The following is a 19,335-nucleotide window of genomic DNA, read 5'->3' on the forward strand; positions in this document are numbered from 1 at the left end:
TACAGCTTTATTTTCCACTTTGTGATGTATTAAAAGTAAAGCTAACAATCCTGATTGAAAATAATCTGCCATATTTTCAATAAATTATTTAACTTTGTTGAAATACTTCAACCGTGATTGGCTGGTTTTCCTTAAAATGTCCCACATTCATGATCTTCAGAGGATAATCATAGGTTTATAATAAAAAAGAACATAGAGTTATATAATTAAAAAACATAGTTATAATATTAGCGAACATACAGTTATAATATTAGAGAACGTAGAGTTATAATATTAGAGAACATACACAGTTAAAATGTTAAAGAACATACAGTTTTAATATTAGAACATACAGTTATAATATTAGAGAACATACAGAGTTTTAATATTAGAGAACATACAGTTATAATATTAGAGAACATAGAGTTTTAATATTAGAGAACATACAACATACAGTTATAATATTAGAGACTGTTCTCAAGTTATAATATTAGAGAACATACCGTTATAATATTAGAGAACATACAGTTATAATATTAGAGAACATAGTTATAATATTAGATAACATACACAGTTAAAATATTTAAGAACATAGAGTTTTAATGTTAGAGAACAGTTATAATATTAGAGAACATACAGTTATAATATTAGAGAACATAGTTATAATATTAGAGAACATACACAGTGAAAATATTTAAGAACAGAGTTTTAATATTGGAGAACATAGTTATAATATTAGAGAACATTCAGTTATAATATTAGAGAACATGCAGTTATAATATTGGAGAACATAGTTATAACATTAGAGAACATACAGTTATAATATTAGAGAACATAGTTATAATATTAGAGAACATACAAAGTTAAAATATTTAAGAACATAGTTTTAATGTTATAGAACAGTTATAATATTAGAGAACATGCAGTTATAATATTAGAGAACATAGTTATAATATTAGAGAACATACACAGTGAAAATATTTAAGAACAGATTTTTAATATTGGAGAACATAGTTATAATATTAGAGAACATTCAGTTATAATATTAGAGAACATGCAGTTATACTATTGGAGAACATAGTTATAACATTAGAGAACATACAGTTATAATATTAGAGAACATAGTTATAATATTAGAGAACATACACAGTGAAAATATTTAAGAACAGAGTTTTAATATTGGAGAACATAGTTATAATATTAGAGAACATTCAGTTATAATATTGGAGAACATAGTTATAACATTAGAGAACATACAGTTATAATATTAGAGAACATAGTTATAATATTAGAGAACATAGTTATAATATTAGAGAACATACACAGTTAAAATATTTAAGAACATAGAGTTTTAATGTTAGAGAACATAGTTATAATATTAGAGAACATGCAGTTATAATATTAGAGAACATAGTTATAATATTAGAGAACATACAGTTATAATATTAGAGAACATACACAGTTATAATATTAAACATACAGTTATAATATTAGAGAACAGGGTTATAATATTAGAGAACATATAGCTATAATATTAGAGAACATACACAGTTAAAATATTTAAGAACATAGAGTTTTAATATTAGAGAACATATAGTTATAATATTAGAGAACATAGTTATAATATTAGAGAACATACAAAGTTAAAATATTTAAGAACATAGAGTTTTAATGTTAGAGAACAGTTATAATATTAGAGAACATGCAGTTATAATATTAGAGAACATACACAGTGAAAATATTTAAGAACAGAGTTTTAATATTGGAGAACATAGTTATAATATTAGAGAACATGCAGTTATAATATTAGAGAACATAGTTATAATATTAGAGAACATACAGTTATAATATTAGAGAACATACACAGTTATAATATTAAACATACAGTTATAATATTAGAGAACAGAGTTATAATATTAGAGAACATACACAGTTAAAATATTTAAGAACATAGAGTTTTAATATTAGAGAACATACCGTTATAATATTAGAGATCATACCGTTATATTATAGAACATAGTTCAATATTAGAGAACATACAGTTATAATATTAGAGAACATACAGTTATAATATTAGAGAACAGAGTTATAATATTAGAGAACATATAGCTATAATATTAGAGAACATACACAGTTAAAATATTTAAGAACATAGAGTTTTAATATTAGAGAACATATAGTTATAATATTAGAGAACATAGTTATAATATTAGAGAACATACAAAGTTAAAATATTTAAGAACATAGAGTTTTAATATTGGAGAACATAGTTATAATATTAGAGAACATTCAGTTATAATATTAGAGAACATGCAGTTATAATATTGGAGAACATAGTTATAACATTAGAGAACATACAGTTATAATATTAGAGAACATAGTTATAATATTAGAGAACATACACAGTGAAAATATTTAAGAACAGAGTTTTAATATTGGAGAACATAGTTATAATATTAGAGAACATTCAGTTATAATATTAGAGAACATGCAGTTATAATATTGGAGAACATAGTTATAACATTAGAGAACATACAGTTATAATATTAGAGAACATAGTTATAATATTAGAGAACATACACAGTGAAAATATTTAAGAACAGAGTTTTAATATTGGAGAACATAGTTATAATATTAGAGAACATTCAGTTATAATATTAGAGAACATGCAGTTATAATATTGGAGAACATAGTTATAACATTAGAGAACATACAGTTATAATATTAGAGAACATAGTTATAATATTAGAGAACATACACAGTTAAAATATTTAAGAACATAGAGTTTTAATGTTAGAGAACATAGTTATAATATTAGAGAACATGCAGTTATAATATTAGAGAACATAGTTATAATATTAGAGAACATACAGTTATAATATTAGAGAACATACACAGTTATAATATTAAACATACAGTTATAATATTAGAGAACAGAGTTATAATATTAGAGAACATACACAGTTAAAATATTTAAGAACATAGAGTTTTAATATTAGAGAACATACTGTTATAATATTAGAGATCATACCGTTATATTATAGAACATAGTTCAATATTAGAGAACATACAGTTATAATATTAGAGAACATAGAGTTATAATATTAGAGAACATACAGTTATAATATTAGAGAACATGGTTATAATATTAGAGAACATACACAGTTAAAATATTTAAGAACATAGAGTTTTAATATTAGAGAACATAGTTATAATATTAGATCATACTGTTATAATATTAGAGAACATACCGTTATAATATTAGAGAACATACAGTTATAATATTAGAGAACATACACAGTTATAATATTAAACATACAGTTATAATATTAGAGAACAGAGTTATAATATTAGAGAACATATAGTTATAATATTAGAGAACATAGTTATAATATTAGAGAACATACACAGTTAAAATATTTAAGAACATAGAGTTTTAATATTAGAGAACATACAGTTATAATATTAGAGAACATTCAGTTATAATATTAGAGAACATTCAGTTATAATATTAGAGAACATGCAGTTATAATATTGGAGACCATAGTTATAATATTAGAGAACATACAGTTATAATATTAGAGAACATAGTTATAATATTAGAGAACATACAGTTATAATATTAGAGAACATACACAGTTAAAATATTTAAGAACATAGAGTTTTAATATGAGAGAACATAGTTATAATATTAGAGAACATGCAGTTATAATATTAGAGAACATAGAGTTATAATATTAGAGAACATACAGAGTTATAATATTAGAGAACATACAGTTATAATATTTGAGAACATACAGAGTTATAATATTAGAGAACATACAGTTTTAATATTAGAGAACATACCGTTATAATATTAGAGATCATACCGTTATAATATTAGAGAACATACAGTTATAATATCAGAGAACATACTGTTATAATATCAGAGAACATACAGTTATAATATTAGAGATCATACCGTTATAATATTAGAGAACATACCGTTATAATATTAGAGATCATACCGTTATATTATAGAACATAGTTCAATATTAGAGAACATACAGTTATAATATTAGAGAACATAGAGTTATAATATTAGAGAATATACAGAGTTATAACATTAGAGAACATGGTTATAATATTAGAGAACATACACAGTTAAAATATTTAAGAACATAGAGTTTTAATATTAGAGAACATAGTTATAATATTAGATCATACTGTTATAATATTAGAGAACATACCGTTATAATATTAGAGATCATACTGTTAAAATATTATAGAACATAGTTCAATATTAGAGAACATAGTTATAATATTATAGAACATAGTTCAATATCAGAGAACATACAGTTATAATATTAGAGAACATGCAGTTATAATATTAGAGAACATAGTTATAATATTAGAGAACATGCAGTTATAATGTTAGAGAACATATAGTTATAATATTAGAACATACACAGTTATAATATTAAACATACAGTTATAATATTAGAGAACATAGTTATAATATTAGAGAACATAGAGTTGTAATATTAAACATAGTTATAATATTAGAGAACATAGAGTTATAATATTAGAGAACATACAGTTATAATATTAGAGAACATATAGTTATAATATTAGAGAACATAGAGTTATAATATTAGAGAACATAGTTATAATATTAAACATACAGTTATAATATTAGAGAACATAGTTATAATATTAGAGAACATAGAGTTATAATATTAAACATAGAGTTATAATATTAGAGAACATAGAGTTATAATATTAGAGAACATACTGTTATAATATTAGAGAACATACTGTTACGCTTGCGTAGTTTCACTTCTTTCTTTTCCAGATGTCCTGTCATGGAGCTGCATGTCTCTGCTCTGCGATTGTTGTCAACAGTTCTTCTCTTCTATCTCTATGCTGTCCTTTTCTCTCTCTGCTCTCCTCTCTCCCCAAAGCCCCAAAGGTCGAGGCAGATGGTCGCCCACCTCTGAGTCTGGTTCTGTCGGAGGTTTCTTCCTGTTAAATGGAGTTTTTCTTCCCTCTGTTGGAGGTTTTTCTCCCTTAAAGAGGAGTTTTTTCCCCTCCTAGCTTATGTGGGAATTGTTGAATTGTTGGTTTCTCTGTAAAATATTGTAAAGTCTTGCTGTAAGGACTTTAATGTGTTAAGTGCCATGAAATAACCTGTGTTGTGATTTGGCGCTATATAAATAAAATTGAAATGAATTATAAAATTAGAGAACAGAGTTTTGATATTAGAGAACATACAACATACAATCAATGTGTGTTCAGTGAGCTGAAGTCAGTTAGAAACTGATCTGATTGACTGAAATGTTGCCTCGGCCCCGCCCCTCTGTCAGACTACGTTAGCAGTGTGTGTGTGTGTGTGTGTGTGTGTGTGTGTGTGTGTGTGTGTGTGTGTGTGTGTGTGTGTGTGTGTGTGTGTGTGTGTGTGTGTGTTTACCAGACTATAAATGTCTTCAGTTTGACGTCAGACGCTGGCTGCTGTGGAATGTTGCTCTCTTGCCAAACGGACTGTTGTACACACACACACACACACACACACACACACACACACACACACACATTCACAGACCGGTCTCTCACGTACGCGCGCGCACACACACACACACACACACACACACACACACACACACACACACACACACACACACACACACACACACAGACAGACAGTGTGTGTGTTGTAGTGAAAGGGGAGACACGTGCGTCACAGTGAAATGCCAGAATATTTGTTTAGGTAATTTAGATGCGAGTGGCTGCACACATACGCACAGACACACACACACACACACACACACACACACACACACACACACACACACACACATGCAGCCTTGTTCATCCCCGGATCTCAGCTTTTGGACTTTTCCCTGACTCTTTCTGTCTGCAGCCTAAGAGACACTAAATGGTCTCAAGCCATCAGACCTGCAGTATATATGCGTGTGTGCGTGCGTGTGTGTGTGTGTCTGTGTGTGTGTGTGTGTGTGTGTGTGTGTGTGTGTGTGTGTGTGTGTGTGTGTGTGTGTGTGTGTATGAGGAAGACCCTGACATGAAGAATGGTTGTGGAGGAGGAAAGTGTGTGTGTGTCTTCATGTCTTCATGCCTCCAGAGCTAACAGGCTTGGCCTTATTGTGGATGTGGGTGTTTGATTACCTTAAAACACACGTGGGAGGGCGTGCCAATGAACGGAAGACGACCAATCAGAGCACTTAGAAAGGTTGCAGTTCAAACTACACCAAAGGTAAGTCCTAATTGAATTTCCTCCCTGGCCAACAGACAGAAAATATCCTGAGCTCCCAGCATGCCGCAGTGTGGGGAGTCTTCCAGGAAAGGAGCCTGATCCTATAGTAGAGGTCGGCCGAGGCCATGAGAGGGGAGATAGCAAGGGCTGCTGCAGGTCAGGTCACTGCCCTGCTCAAGGGCAGCTAATGACGGAAACAGGTCCCTCCCTCTGTCTGTCTGTCAGTGTGTTAACCTGCTGGAACCAGACTGAAGAAACAGTCCTAGTGACATCACACACACACCACTCTCACTCTCTCACACATGCACGCACACGATCCATGTAAGCTGATTGGAGCAGCTAATCTGACGGGAACCAGACGATCTCTGTTCGTCTGTGTCTCATTGCGTATTTCGTGAATACTGTGAAAACGTTCAGGCTCCAACTAGAAAACAGTTCTCATTGTCTCAAAGCATGCTGGGAGGGCAAACATCTCTTTACCTCCAGATGACCAAATACCAGCCAATCACGGCGCACGATTGGTCGAAGCTCTGTTTCTTTTGACAGATTTGAAAAGATGACGACTTCCCATATTTGTCACTTCACAAGGTGAAATGTCGGCGTCCGTCCTGCCGATGCCTTCCGACAGGAAATCGATATGAATGTGTGGTTCGGAGGAGGTGCCAAGTGTCGCTGCAGTACTTTTTCTTCCCGTTGAACAGCACTCTCCTGTGATCATTGGTCTCCATTAATATAATGTGACATGTCCTCTTGCCGTGCCATGCTGAATACAGGCTGGACCAAGGTAACACTACAAGTCAGTGCGAGGCCGATGCTAGGCACGTGGCTATTTTTAGTTGGCAGGACGGTGTGTCCCTCACTTTCTTACACCACAATCACAGCTCAGCTGAAGGAAAAGGCAGCTGACAGTATGAGCGTGTTCAGCGAGTGATATAATAATCTGCTGCGTCCCTGACAGCATCTTTCTGACTAATCACTCCATCATTTCTCTCTCTGTCTCCTGCAGTGGTGGAGGTGAAGAGCAGCCTCCCATCAGGCATGCAGAGCCCAGTAGGAACAGCCAGCGAGCAGAGAGGAGGAGGAGTAGGAGGAGAGAGTGGTGAGTAGGGAGTCCTCTAGGAGTCCTTCAGGAGGAGGAGAGGGGCAGTTTAATGTGTGCAGTGCTTCCTAAAACTGAATCCACAGACTGTCCGAAAGGTTCAGAACCACGGACTGGATGTAAAAGTGTTCGTTGCTTCCAGGTCTGAAAAATGGTTCCGATATAGAAGTGTCTTAAGCTGCAATACCACCGAGTGCCACTAGAGGTCGGCTCCAAAAAGCCTTCTCTCCATTCAACTTCTCTCATCAAATCCAAAGTGAATAAAATGTGTCCATCAGTTATCTCGGTGTTGTTAGCTAAAGTCACTCCTCCTTATTAGTTTTCTGGAGGTCCATCTGAAAATAATCCCTCATTCATTAGAAAATAAGATTCAAAAAGACCTGTTTTTGGGGGCGTGTCTGTTTGATTGACAGGCCTGTGGTGCAGTCAGGTTACAGCTATCGGTGGGCGAGACATATTATTGTCAGGTTTCCAATCAGATCAGTCAGAACCACCGCTAACTCCTCCCACAGCTCGTCCAAATATGGTCACTTCCTGCTCCAAACCGCTCCAAACCGCTCCGAACTAGCAAAGATGGTGATGGGACAAAATCTGAACTGGACGCTTCATAACGTTCATCACTGATGATTCTGATTGGTTTCAGGAGGAATCTTCATATATGAAGTTGTGAAGGCCTTTGTTGAGTTTTACTAAATCTGGTGATTAACTCGGAGGTGTCACTTCAGTCGCTGTCAGTTTGGAATGAACACGACAAAATCTAAAATCATGAAGAAATAAAAACAACTGGGGTTGTAAAGACGTGTGTTTAACAGACCTCTAGTTCGCTCCTCACCTCAACTTGAGCTTTCACACAACACACAAGAATCTTTGATTTTAGAATTGCATTGTGGGTAATGTAGTCACCAGGCTTTGACAAGGAAGAAAAATGATCCCTTTTTTTTTTCTAAACTGTCCATCATTCAGTCCCGTAGTGTTCATGCAGAGGCTCACGCAGTTAGAGGGGGAGAGTGACACCCAGGTTAACAGATGTCCCCTGAACGCCTCACATGCAGATGAATCTAGTCCCACTCAGTTACTGCACAACTCAGACGTGTGTGTTAGAGTGAAAAGAGTGAAACAAGGCGCTGATGTAGGTTGAAGCTGTGATCCTGTCGTCTCTGGTGGGCTGTATGTCTGCGAAACACTTTAACTGTGTAACCGACATCACTAAGTCAGCGTTCTGTCTATGTGACTCTTGAAGTGCTTCTCACACCATCAGTGTTAAAAAATAAATATAAATAAAATGATGGAAAAAGAAATACTCCAAAATAACAGTTTAATAAGTTTTAAACCAACAGACAGAAAACTCTCCAACAAACACAGAGATGACATAATAATGAGTAAAGTTTGACCTTCTGTCGTTTGCTCCATTTCCAGGAGGGAGTCTGGGAGAAGGAGGAGGAGGCAGCGGTGGCGGCCCGGTGGACCTGCGAACAGAATCTAGGGGGGGGTCTCTGTCCGGGGGTGCGGCGGTGGACACCAGCCTGAGAGAGCAGCAGCTCCAGCAGGAACTGGTCCTCCTCAAACAGCAGCAGGAGCTGCAGAAGCAGCTGCTGTTCGCCGAGTTTCAGAAGAAACACGAAGTGCTCACGAGACAGCACGAAGTCCAGCTGCAGGAGCATTTAAAGGTGAGTCCACGACAGTGCCGCGCTCCCGGCCCGGCGGGTCCACCGATCCGTCCCGGGAGGCGTTCAGTGACCTGTGTGTGTGTGTGTGTGTGGCTGCATGTGTGTGTGTGTAAGCAACAACAGGAGCTGCTGGCAGCTAAACGGCAGCAGGAGCTGGAGCAGAAGAGGAAACTGGAGCAGCAGAGGCACGAGGAGCAGGAGAAGCAGCGGCTGGAGCAGCAGCTGCTGATGCTGAGGAACAAGGAGAAGGGCAAAGAGAGTAGGTCGCACTGCTGTGTCGTCAGGCTGCTGCTGCACGGACGGGGCGGGTCCTGACTGCTCTGTGTGTGTGTGTGTGTGTGTGTGTGTGTGTGTGTGTGTGTGTGTGTGTGTGTGTGTGTGTGTGTGTGTGTGTGTGTGTGTGTGTCTGTGTGTCTGTGTCTGTGTGTCTGTGTGTTTTAAGGTGCCATCGCCAGCACGGAGGTGAAGCTGAAGCTGCAGGAGTTCCTCCTCAGTAAGAAAGAGCCGGGTCCTGGAGGACTGAACCATTCCTTCTCCGCAAAGTGCTGGTGAGCATTTCTGTGTACGAAGGTGTCTCACTAGCAGGTGGACGGTTTGATTCCATGTTTAATTAGATGTCCAAAGCTCAAATTTACGACCTCACATAAGAGATATTTATTTTTATGAACACCGAGGAGAGGAAAGTTTGTGATGTCACAGCTTCAGTTTACAGATTTAAACAAGGGGGGAGAAGAGAAATGCACAAAGTGACTCTAAAATCCACAAATAAATAATACACAAAGTTAAAGTAGTTACCGAGCAGATATACATCCAGATGTAATAAATAGCTTATTGTTTAGTCCCTCCAGGAGATCATGATCTTGTGATTGCGATAAGTAACACAAATTTAAGCAAATGCCACAATATTTACGGGAGTTTGCAATTTTTTTAAATTCCAGCGATTTTTCTGCAAAAGATCAGAATCTGTGCTGAAACTATTAAAACATAAGGTAAATCTTTTCAAACAAAACTCTCTATTATCAAAAATAACTCCTCATTTCCAATCAGAAAGTCTCTGCTCCTGTTTTCATCACCAAATAAAACTCTGTTCACCCGAGGAAACCGGAACTAGAGGAGAAACAGAAAGTGATGGGGTTTGTGGGAAATGTAGTCTTCACATTAAAATTATGTGATTATATGTTTATTATCAAACAAGTGATTCCATATTACTGGATGTTAAATGAGTTTTCTCCACACGTCCAGTTGTCAGAGACGTCTCTTTGTTTGTTTCATCCAGCAGGTCTATGTGTTGAATGAACATGAATTAAACAGCATCTAAAGCTCTTATTTTGACAGCTGATGTAGTCCTTGTTTCTATATTCCAGTCATAGACGGTCTGTTCTGGAAACATACGCAGCTTTTAGGACCTTGTCGGGACTTTGAGCCTCACGGTTCTCTAAGTTCAATAAATAAATAAAATAAGATTAGAACTAAAATATTTCTGAGATGTGCAGCATGATTATTATCAGAGGAAGTGATTACAGATGTATTCCTTTATCAGGTAGGGCTTAAAAAAAAAAAATCTAATTTTTCTTTCTCGACTTGCAATATTTTCTAATTCCTGCAATTTTACGCAAAAAACTGCCTTAAAAATCAAAAAATTACATAGACATATTCAGAAAATCTGCGACAATCAAACATTTTTGATCTCAACAATCACAAAAGAACTCCTGCAAGGACTGATTGTATATTTACTGTATGTAACAGCAAGCCACTCCCATCATTTAGGTAACTTCATGAGAACCTCTGTCTGGAGACTCAGCTGTAAACACTGCGTGTATGATGCATGTTGAAACTCGTCTGTGAGCCATCTTCCACTGTTGGTCTCTTATTTTGGTAAATGTTACAAATGAACACATTAAATATAACATGACATGCAGCAGAGTCCAGTCGATGTTTCACTGATCGAAATTAACAAAACAATATTTTCACACTCATGGTTGCAGGAAGTATCAGGAAGTATCAGGAAAGGCATTCTGGGAAATATAACAAAGAAGGAAAGAAAATGAAATTAATGCAGCAATTAATCAGTTAGTAATGTGAAGGTTTACCAAACAGCTGACACACCTCCTCGTGTGTGTGTGTGTGTGTGTGTGTGTGTGTGTGTGTGTGTGTGTGTGTGTGTGTGTGTGTGTGTCTGCAGGGGAGCCCAGCACACCTCCCTGGAGCAGGGCTCTCCTCCTCAGAGTAACACCCCAGGAACTCCTCCCTCCTACAAACTGCCCCCCTTGATGGGCAACTACGAGGGCAAAGATGACTTCCCCCTACGCAAGACAGGTAGGACGAGACAGTGTGTGTGTGTGTGTGTGTGTGTGTGTGTGTGTGTGTGTGTGTGTGTGTGTGTGTGTGTGCGTGTGTCAGTCAGTCATCAGAGAGGAGGCAGACGTAGAGTTAACATACACACACTGTTTCAGGTGGATCTGACAAAATTTGGAGGCTTTTTTTTTTCCTTCTACATAGGAGGTCAAAGGTCAGGGTTCTGTCTGTTTTAAACCCCTCCCACTTCATTACTGTTGTCTGTCGAGCTTTGAGATCATGGCACGTATCCAGTGTACAGAGATAACAGTGGAAGTTACTTTAAAAAAAAAAAAAAAAGGCATGGTAACGTTGTAGCTCCGCCCATCTCCGTGCACCGTGACGTCTCTGCGCTTTTTGATTGGACCTCGTATTATTATTATTGGATTGTATCTGTTCACATTAAATAGAGGAATCATAAAGTTTTACCATTTTATATTTATATTTATATGATTAAGTCCCTGTGAAATGGAAGCGTGCTGTGTGATGCTGATTCCTTTAGTATGTCCGGGGATCCTGCATTCAGGTCCCTGCAGAGACGGATGAACATCTTCAATGAGAAGTCTCCGTCACTGCTTCTGGGTCAGCAGCTCAACAGATCCAGTGTTCCCGGATCTTTACTGTTTAGACAGATGGCGCCAATCAATCTGCATGTTTTTCCTCTTCCTCTTCCTCCTCCTTCCTCTTCCTCTTCCTCCTCCTTCCTCTTCCTACTGACGTTTAGACTAAAGGTATCTTAAAATACGCCGACTGTAGGTCCTCATTCAGCACAAGAATGAGCCGGCAAAATGTAATGTAGGATGAGCAGACGACTTCTCTAACAGTCTCCTGCTAACAATATACAATCATTAAACACTCTTTCAAACAGAACCAGAGGCTATAAAGTTAAACCTCAACAAGATGAGATCAACGCAGAAAAACCTTTCAACTTAAATGTATTGTCTTCTTGCATCTCTAAACTTCTTCCTGCAACACGTTGGACTTCCTGTCCTCAGTGACGTTGCGTCTCTCTAACTGTCTCCTCTCACCTGTCGTCCAGTCTCGGAGCCCAACCTGAAGGTGCGGTCCCGGTTGAAGCAGAAGGTGGCGGAGAGGCGGAGCTCTCCTCTCCTGCGCAGGAAGGATGGAACGGTCATCAGCACGTTCAAGAAGAGAGCCATCGAGATATCAGGTGAAGGCAGACGCACGTTTTCACCCCGAGAGAAGGGAGAGGTGAGCGTGAACGACTGAGTGAAATGACTTCCTGTCTGTCCTTCCAGTCTCCTCCCTCTGTAACAGTGCTCCCGGTTCCGGTCCCAGCAGTCCCAACAGCTCCAACACCGCTATCGCCAACGGCAACACGGGATCCGTCCCCAACATACAGACTGAGGTACACACTCACAACTCTACAAACTCAGGTTAAAGGCTGGTCCACCCAGTTCATGTCATCTGAACATACGGCTCCAGTTCGCCCCCTGCAGGGCAGTGGGGGTCACATCACTTTAGAGATCAAAAAGGGCGTGGTGATGAAAATGCTTCATAATAACATAAAATGTAACATGAAATTGAACAGAATGGGTGAATAACTGCTACAGAAAAAAACTATATTTATTGATAATGAATTGAAGTCCAAACGACAGGTTGTTTTACCGTCATTATGCTGGAAATGAATCTGTCAGTCCAGCTGTTGATGTGCATAAAGAAAACTTAAAAGGGAAATATGGCTGCATGTGGTCAGCAGGGCAGTTATCAGGAATTCACTGTTTTTTCTAATAAAACCAGGAGATGCAGCAGAACAGATGAAACTTTATAACTGACCTTTGTTTATGTTGATGAGAAGAAAGAAACATTAAGTTCTTAAGCTGCATGCATCACTGCATGACCAACACGACGTCCTGAAACCTGTTTGTCGAACAGGTTTTTCTTCCCGCAAAGTAAATTAAAATTATATTTTGAGTTTGACAGGAAGTTATGAAATACAGTGAGTTTGATTATTTTATTAATATTAAACGAGGAAAGTATTCGATGCTCGTAGGAGGACGGCACATAAATATAAATAAGTCTTGTAAGGCATTATGTCTGTCAGGTAACCGGTGGCCTTTGAGGTGAATTTGAATTACTGTGGAACAAATGTGTTGAAGGCTTTCTGTTTCCGTGGAAACGGTCTTCTGGTATGAACATCTGGCTCGCTGTCCTTATTAGGAGTTTTTGGACCAAACAGTTCTTTGGACTTTCTTTAGAGGAACTTCCTCCACAACTAAAGAGGTTCTGAGGCCTTTTTCTGTTTGTATTCTCACCATCAACAGGAACTGTTAGATGACATCGCTGCTGCTGTGGCGACGCTCCGCCTCTTATTTCTCTCATTGAGGAAGTGTTTCAGTTTTCTTGATCTGGTTTAAATTCATGAACATTTTTCACCAGTTTGAAGATCCAAAGTGTTTCATTCAATAAAAACAAATGGAGCGGTTTAAATTGATCATAATTACATTCAAGATGTTATCAGCTGATTCACTTGAAGCCTCGTTATGATCCGCTGTCATCTGCGTTGTCAGTTTAATCATTACGGGTTAATAGAAACGCAACACTTCCTGTATTTTTCAAACTAAAAGCCCTTTCATAACAAGGCTTTTATTGTGAAACATTTGCAGGAACCTGTCGATCACACTTTATGTGAAACATCCAGAACAACCTGCGGTGCTTCCAACGGCATCCCACCGCTGCAGCAGCACGTCAGCGGAGCCACTTCTCATATGAATCTTTGTTGAATACAAGTCACGCTTTATTTCCTCCGATGTTTACAGACTAAATAAATCTTGCACATCTGTTGTCGGTCCATTTCTCAGTATCGTGTGTCTCCAGTTGAAACTTTCTTCTTTTGTTTTAAACTTCGTTGGCAGCTGTAGTTTACTGTTCGCTTCCCGTTTACACTGGTTTAAACACAGGCAGTTGTCTGTGTTCCTGTGTGTCACCACAGTTCCCATGGTAACAGGGGGGAGTATCCAGACAGAGGGAGGAGCTAAAAAAGTACCACAAAACAGACTTATAGGAACTTAAAAGGTTCTTAAAAAAAGCAGTTCCTGCGGTGTGAAAACGCTTGTTGTTCATCCCAGTATGTGCACGTTAGTTTTTACATGTATGACGCCGGAGGTCTGAAGTGTTGTATACATGTTGTAAATATGAGGTGGGATGAATCTGCTGGACCAGTTTATCTTCTGGACCTCGGACACCCACACTGACCCGTCTGTGTGTCTGTCTGCAGCTGAGGTCTCTCCACCAGACGCTGGGGGCTGATGGGACGTTGAGTCCTCTGAGTTTGTACACCTCCCCGTCCCTGCCAAACATCTCCCTGGGCCTCCCTGCCAACACACACATCACGGTGGGTCAATGCAACACACACACACTCGCCTACACACAGAGGCACACAAACGCACACTCCTACATCACACTGATCAAATGTAGGTTTATTATTTCTTTCCTCTGTGTCAACAGAGACAAACACCACCTGACATGTTCTCCATCTTAATCTGAAAAGCTCAAAATCAGTTTTGGAAACAATAGCACATTGTACTGCAGCTCAGTGTGTGTGTGTGTGTGTGTGTGTGTGTGTGTGTGGCCTGTTGTTTGAACTTTAATTGGAGGTTCTGTGTTCCCCATCGATATAAATTTATCAGTTATGTACCAACAATGCACCAGCGATGTCACATGACCTGCTGTCACCACTTGGTGTGGTAACCGTGGTAACACTCCCCTCACAGAATCCCCAGAAGCTGTCTGCCCAGCAGGAAGCGGAGCTCCAAGCCATCCAATCACTTCGAGGGGGCGGGGCTCTAACAGGGAAGTTCCTCTCCACTTCCTCTCTTCCTGCAGGTGAGCTCAAACATAATTTAATTACTCATTCAGCGTTAATTTTTCTGTTAGACGTGCAGGAAGTTTGCACATTAGGGGGCGACAGTGAGTCACTACAGCGTCCAGGCGGTCTTGCACTGAACTCTGATGATGTCACTGCCTGTGTTGGTTCAGTTGGTTCTGTTTAGTCAACAGTGAGGGGAAGAATATCAGGGCAGGACACAGACTGATGGGGGACACATTTCAGTGTAACACCGGCTCTCTAATTTACTTATCTCCGTGTTTAGCAAGAACATAGTTGCAAGAAAACCGCTGCAAAAAAACATATCGAGGCTATTTCAAATGTTTTTAAGAGCAATGTGTTATCCTGAGGAGCAGATTATTTATTTATTATTATTTCTATTATGGGGGGGCTGGAGCCTATCCCAGCTCACTGCAAAGGCAGGGTACACCCTGGACAGGTCGCCATTCTATCACAGGGCCAGTTCTGATTATTTATTTATGATTATTTCTATTATTATGATTTATTTATTATTTCTGTATTGAATTGTCCAAAGAAGCTCCGTTTGCTTCATAAAACTGCTCTTTGCTTGGTTTGTGAATGTAGTTTCTGGAACGACACATGATTGGCTCCTGTGTGCAGGTGTGGGTCATGACAGCGAGACTCCGCCTCCCACCTCTCATCTAGCCCACTCCTCGTTGCTGCAGCATGTGCTGCTGCTGGAGCAGGCCAGGCAGCAGACGGCGATGCTAGGTGCTGCAAACACACACGTAGGATTGATTGTAGTGTCCGTCTGTCGTGCCCGACTCGTTGTCCTGATGCTGTAAATCCCTCCCTCCCCCCAGTCCCCATGTACAGCCAGTCGCCGCTGGTTACGGCAGAGAGGGGCGTGTCCGGTGCCATGCGGGCAGTCAACAAGCTGCCTCGCCATAGGCCGTTGGCTCGTACCCAGAGTGCACCTCTGCCCCAGTCGCCCCAGGCCCTGCAGCAGCTGGTGGTCCAACAGCAGCACCAGCATTTCCTGGAGAAACACTACAAGGTACACACACACACACACACACACACACACACACACACACACACACAGACGGGCACGTCCACACTAAATCAACCCTGTGTATCTAGATGCTATCAAAGGGGGTGGAGCTTCCAAGGCCACCGCCCACTCACCCAGAAGAGACAGAGGAGGAGCTAACAGAGACCAATGATATGCAGGAGGAGGACGGCGTGGCCGGCCTCCACAGGTGAGACATTTCTGACATTTTAACTGATCGATATCTTTATTTTTATCTCTAATGTGTGTTATCGTAAACACCTGGATGTGTTTGTTAAATCCACCCTGTTGTTTCATCCAATCAGGCTTCAGAAGGAGGGGTCTGACGATAGCACGCCTTCGTCTGAGCCCCTCAGTGTGCACGTGAAGGGCGAGGAGGAGCTGGGGAGTGTGCACGTGAAAGGGGAGAGCACGGAGAGCGAGCTGGACGAAGAGGAAGAGGACGAAGACATAATCCAGCTGAGGGAGGAGGATGAAGAGGAGAGGGGGGGCTACCCACAGGTAAATTCTTCGCTAAAGAGACTTAACCACACATCAAAGAAATATACACTCACATCCTCACGTGTTCGTAGCTTCAAGTCTGAAAAATGGTTCTGATGCAAAAGTGTCTTAAGCTGCAATACCACCGAGTGCCACTAGAGGTCGGCTCCAAAAAGCCTCCGGCTCCATAGACTCCCATTCAACTTGTCTCATCAAATCCAAAGTGAATAAAATGTGTCCATCAGTTATCTCAGTGTTGTTAGCTAAAGTCACTCCTTCTTATTAGTTTTCTGGAGGTCCATCTGAAAATAATCCCTCATTCATTAGAAAAGAAGATTCAAAAAGACCTGTTTTGGGGGGTGTGTCTGTTTGATTGACAGGCCTGTGGTGCAGTCAGGTTACAGCTATGGGTGGGACGTAGTATCGTCAGGTTTCCAATCAGATCAGTCAGATCCACCGCTGGTTCCTCCCCCAGCTCGTCCAAATATGGTCACTTCCTGCTCCAAACCACTCTGAACTAGCAAGATGGTGACGAACAGAATCTAATTTACTCAATAATTAAAGAAATTATTAAAAAAAATAACCTTTATCATAGGAGTAGAAACTGGAGGGTTGCTTAAATGTATTTTTATAATATTATAGTAACAGGATGAGTCTACAGCACATCAGCCTGTCAGTCAGTTGTAACTCGTGTTGTTATTGAGAAATAGTTTCCTCGAATGGAAATGAATATTAAAATGAAAATTATTTACTGAAAGTGACTTTTGATGAATGGTTGCAAGTAATTAAAAAACAATAGGGCTTCGCACCACCGGTGCTCGGGCCCTAATAAATCGGTGAAATGATTAAAAAATGTATAATTAAAGTTAAAAAAGCTAAAAGTAAAATATTAATGATCAAAATATTAGGTAGAGGCAATCGATAAACAGGTGAAATAATGATCTAAAATGAATGGATAAACATTCAAAATACGAGCTGTAATTAATGAGAAAAGTTATCAATAGTTTGAATAATGAGGTAAAAATGTATATATTTGAGAAAAGTGATGGATAAAGAGTGAATAAACAAACTAGAAACTGATGAATGGTTGAAAGTCTCTCAGGTGGTTCAAACCGAATCCTAACATGAAGAAAACTGTGAACGTGAACGCGTGTGTCTGTGAACACGTCTGGATCATGTTCAGAGGTACCGGAGCTCGGTCTCGGTCGGAGTGCTGAGCTCTACGTCAGGTGAAGGAGGGCCGGTGGTGCCGCTGGTCTGTCTCAGGCCAGCGGTAAACTGACCGGTTACCGTTGGTTACGCAGCAGCATCGTCCCACAGAGTGATGAATCATCACCGCCCTCTTGCGGTGCTCCATCTGCCCGTGTGCGGTTTCCAGCGGTGGCGGCGTGTTCGCTCTCTGATTCACCGCAGCTCATGTTCGGCCTCCGACTGCAGTCTCAGCCTGGAAAAGGGCTTCGGGTGTGTTTTTTTTTTCCGCCCTCGCACAGCTGTTTTCACGCGTCGGAGCTCTGAGCCGAGGAGCCTTTACGCGTCACTCCTGAGTTTACTTCTGGTTATCGGGCGCTCATTACATAACTGATCTGCTCTCAGTGAGAAGTACAGGACTTTAAATCAACTAAATTTGACTGAGCGGGTTTGATGCTCCGACCGCTCGGCAGAGAGCATCAGTTTAAAAGTGTGCGGACACGAGACTGCTGCACTGATTCAATAAAAAGCTCATATTTCTCACGCTGAGAGGAGCTCCTTTGAAATGACGTACTCATAGAACTGTAGTTACATCCAGTAACTACTAGTTATTTCCTTCGTTCCTGTGCGCCCATTTTATTTCAGCTCAATGTGAGAGTCGTTGGTGCTTTTGTGTGTTGCTCTGCTCGGCTGCATGTCTGTTTCAGAAGGGCGGAGCCTCACTGACATGAGGTGGGGTGGACAAGGGGGGATGTCACTTGAGTTCATTTGTTACATGCGTGTAAAAAAAAAGCCCAATAAAATCCTACAATTAATCTATTAATGGATAAAACCTCAACCTCAAACTGCAGAAAATTAGACCAGATTATCAGAAAAACCAAAAAAGACCCAGAGGCTGTCTGCCTAGTGGAAACACTGAAGTCTGATGCCTACATTACCCACAATGCATCTAGAAAGCAGACAGGTTTGCCTGAGTTTGGATCACAGACTGTTTATAAAAGAGTTCGTAGCTTCCAGGTCTGAAAAATGAGACTGATGCAGAAGTGTCTTCAGCTGCAATACCACCGAGTGCCACTAGAGGTCGGCTCCAAAAAGCCTCCGGCTCCATAGACTCCCATTCAACTTCTCTGATCAAATCCAAAGTCAATAAAATGTGTCCATCAGTTATCTCGGTGTTGTTAGCTAAAGTCACTCCTTCTTATTAGTTTTCTGGAGGTCCATCTGAAAATAATCCCTCATTCATTAGAAAAGAAGATTCAAGAAGACCTGTTTTTGGGGGCGTGTCTGTTTGATTGACAGGCCTGTGGTGCAGTCAGGTTACAGCTATCGGTGGGCAGGACGTCACTGATGGTTGGACATGTTTCAGATTTCATGCAGCTCCATCATTTGTTTATTTGTGCAGACAGGAAACAGACTTGGAAGTTATAGATCAGTTGAAGTGTCCTCAGCGAGTCGTGT

General features: G+C 39.6%; 1 protein-coding gene across 7 annotated transcripts in view; it reads left to right on the plus strand.

Annotated features, from left to right (window-relative positions):
* hdac5 (histone deacetylase 5) overlaps positions 1-19,335 on the plus strand; it is a 57,751-nt gene that overhangs the window by 25,072 nt on the left and 13,344 nt on the right. For 3 of the 7 annotated variants that reach the window (XM_069177650.1, XM_069177649.1, XM_069177644.1), the window contains 13 exons: positions 7,236-7,328; positions 8,745-8,995; positions 9,095-9,254; positions 9,438-9,543; positions 11,178-11,311; positions 12,369-12,500; positions 12,589-12,698; positions 14,568-14,684; positions 15,064-15,175; positions 15,762-15,908; positions 16,001-16,194; positions 16,281-16,399; positions 16,515-16,710. In XM_069177650.1, the coding sequence (XP_069033751.1) occupies positions 7,236-7,328; positions 8,745-8,995; positions 9,095-9,254; positions 9,438-9,543; positions 11,178-11,311; positions 12,369-12,500; positions 12,589-12,698; positions 14,568-14,684; positions 15,064-15,175; positions 15,762-15,908; positions 16,001-16,194; positions 16,281-16,399; positions 16,515-16,710 (1,871 nt within the window). The remainder of the gene's footprint in view (positions 1-7,235; positions 7,329-8,744; positions 8,996-9,094; positions 9,255-9,437; positions 9,544-11,177; positions 11,312-12,368; positions 12,501-12,588; positions 12,699-14,567; positions 14,685-15,063; positions 15,176-15,761; positions 15,909-16,000; positions 16,195-16,280; positions 16,400-16,514; positions 16,711-19,335) is intronic. The other 4 variants (XM_069177645.1, XM_069177646.1, XM_069177647.1 and 1 more) reach the window with 4 other exon arrangements.

This window comes from Embiotoca jacksoni, unplaced genomic scaffold (assembly GCF_022577435.1).
Source record: "Embiotoca jacksoni isolate LCO1_2020_lvr unplaced genomic scaffold, fEmbJac1.0.p SCAF_76, whole genome shotgun sequence".
In the NCBI taxonomy this organism is placed as follows: domain Eukaryota; kingdom Metazoa; phylum Chordata; class Actinopteri; family Embiotocidae; genus Embiotoca; species Embiotoca jacksoni.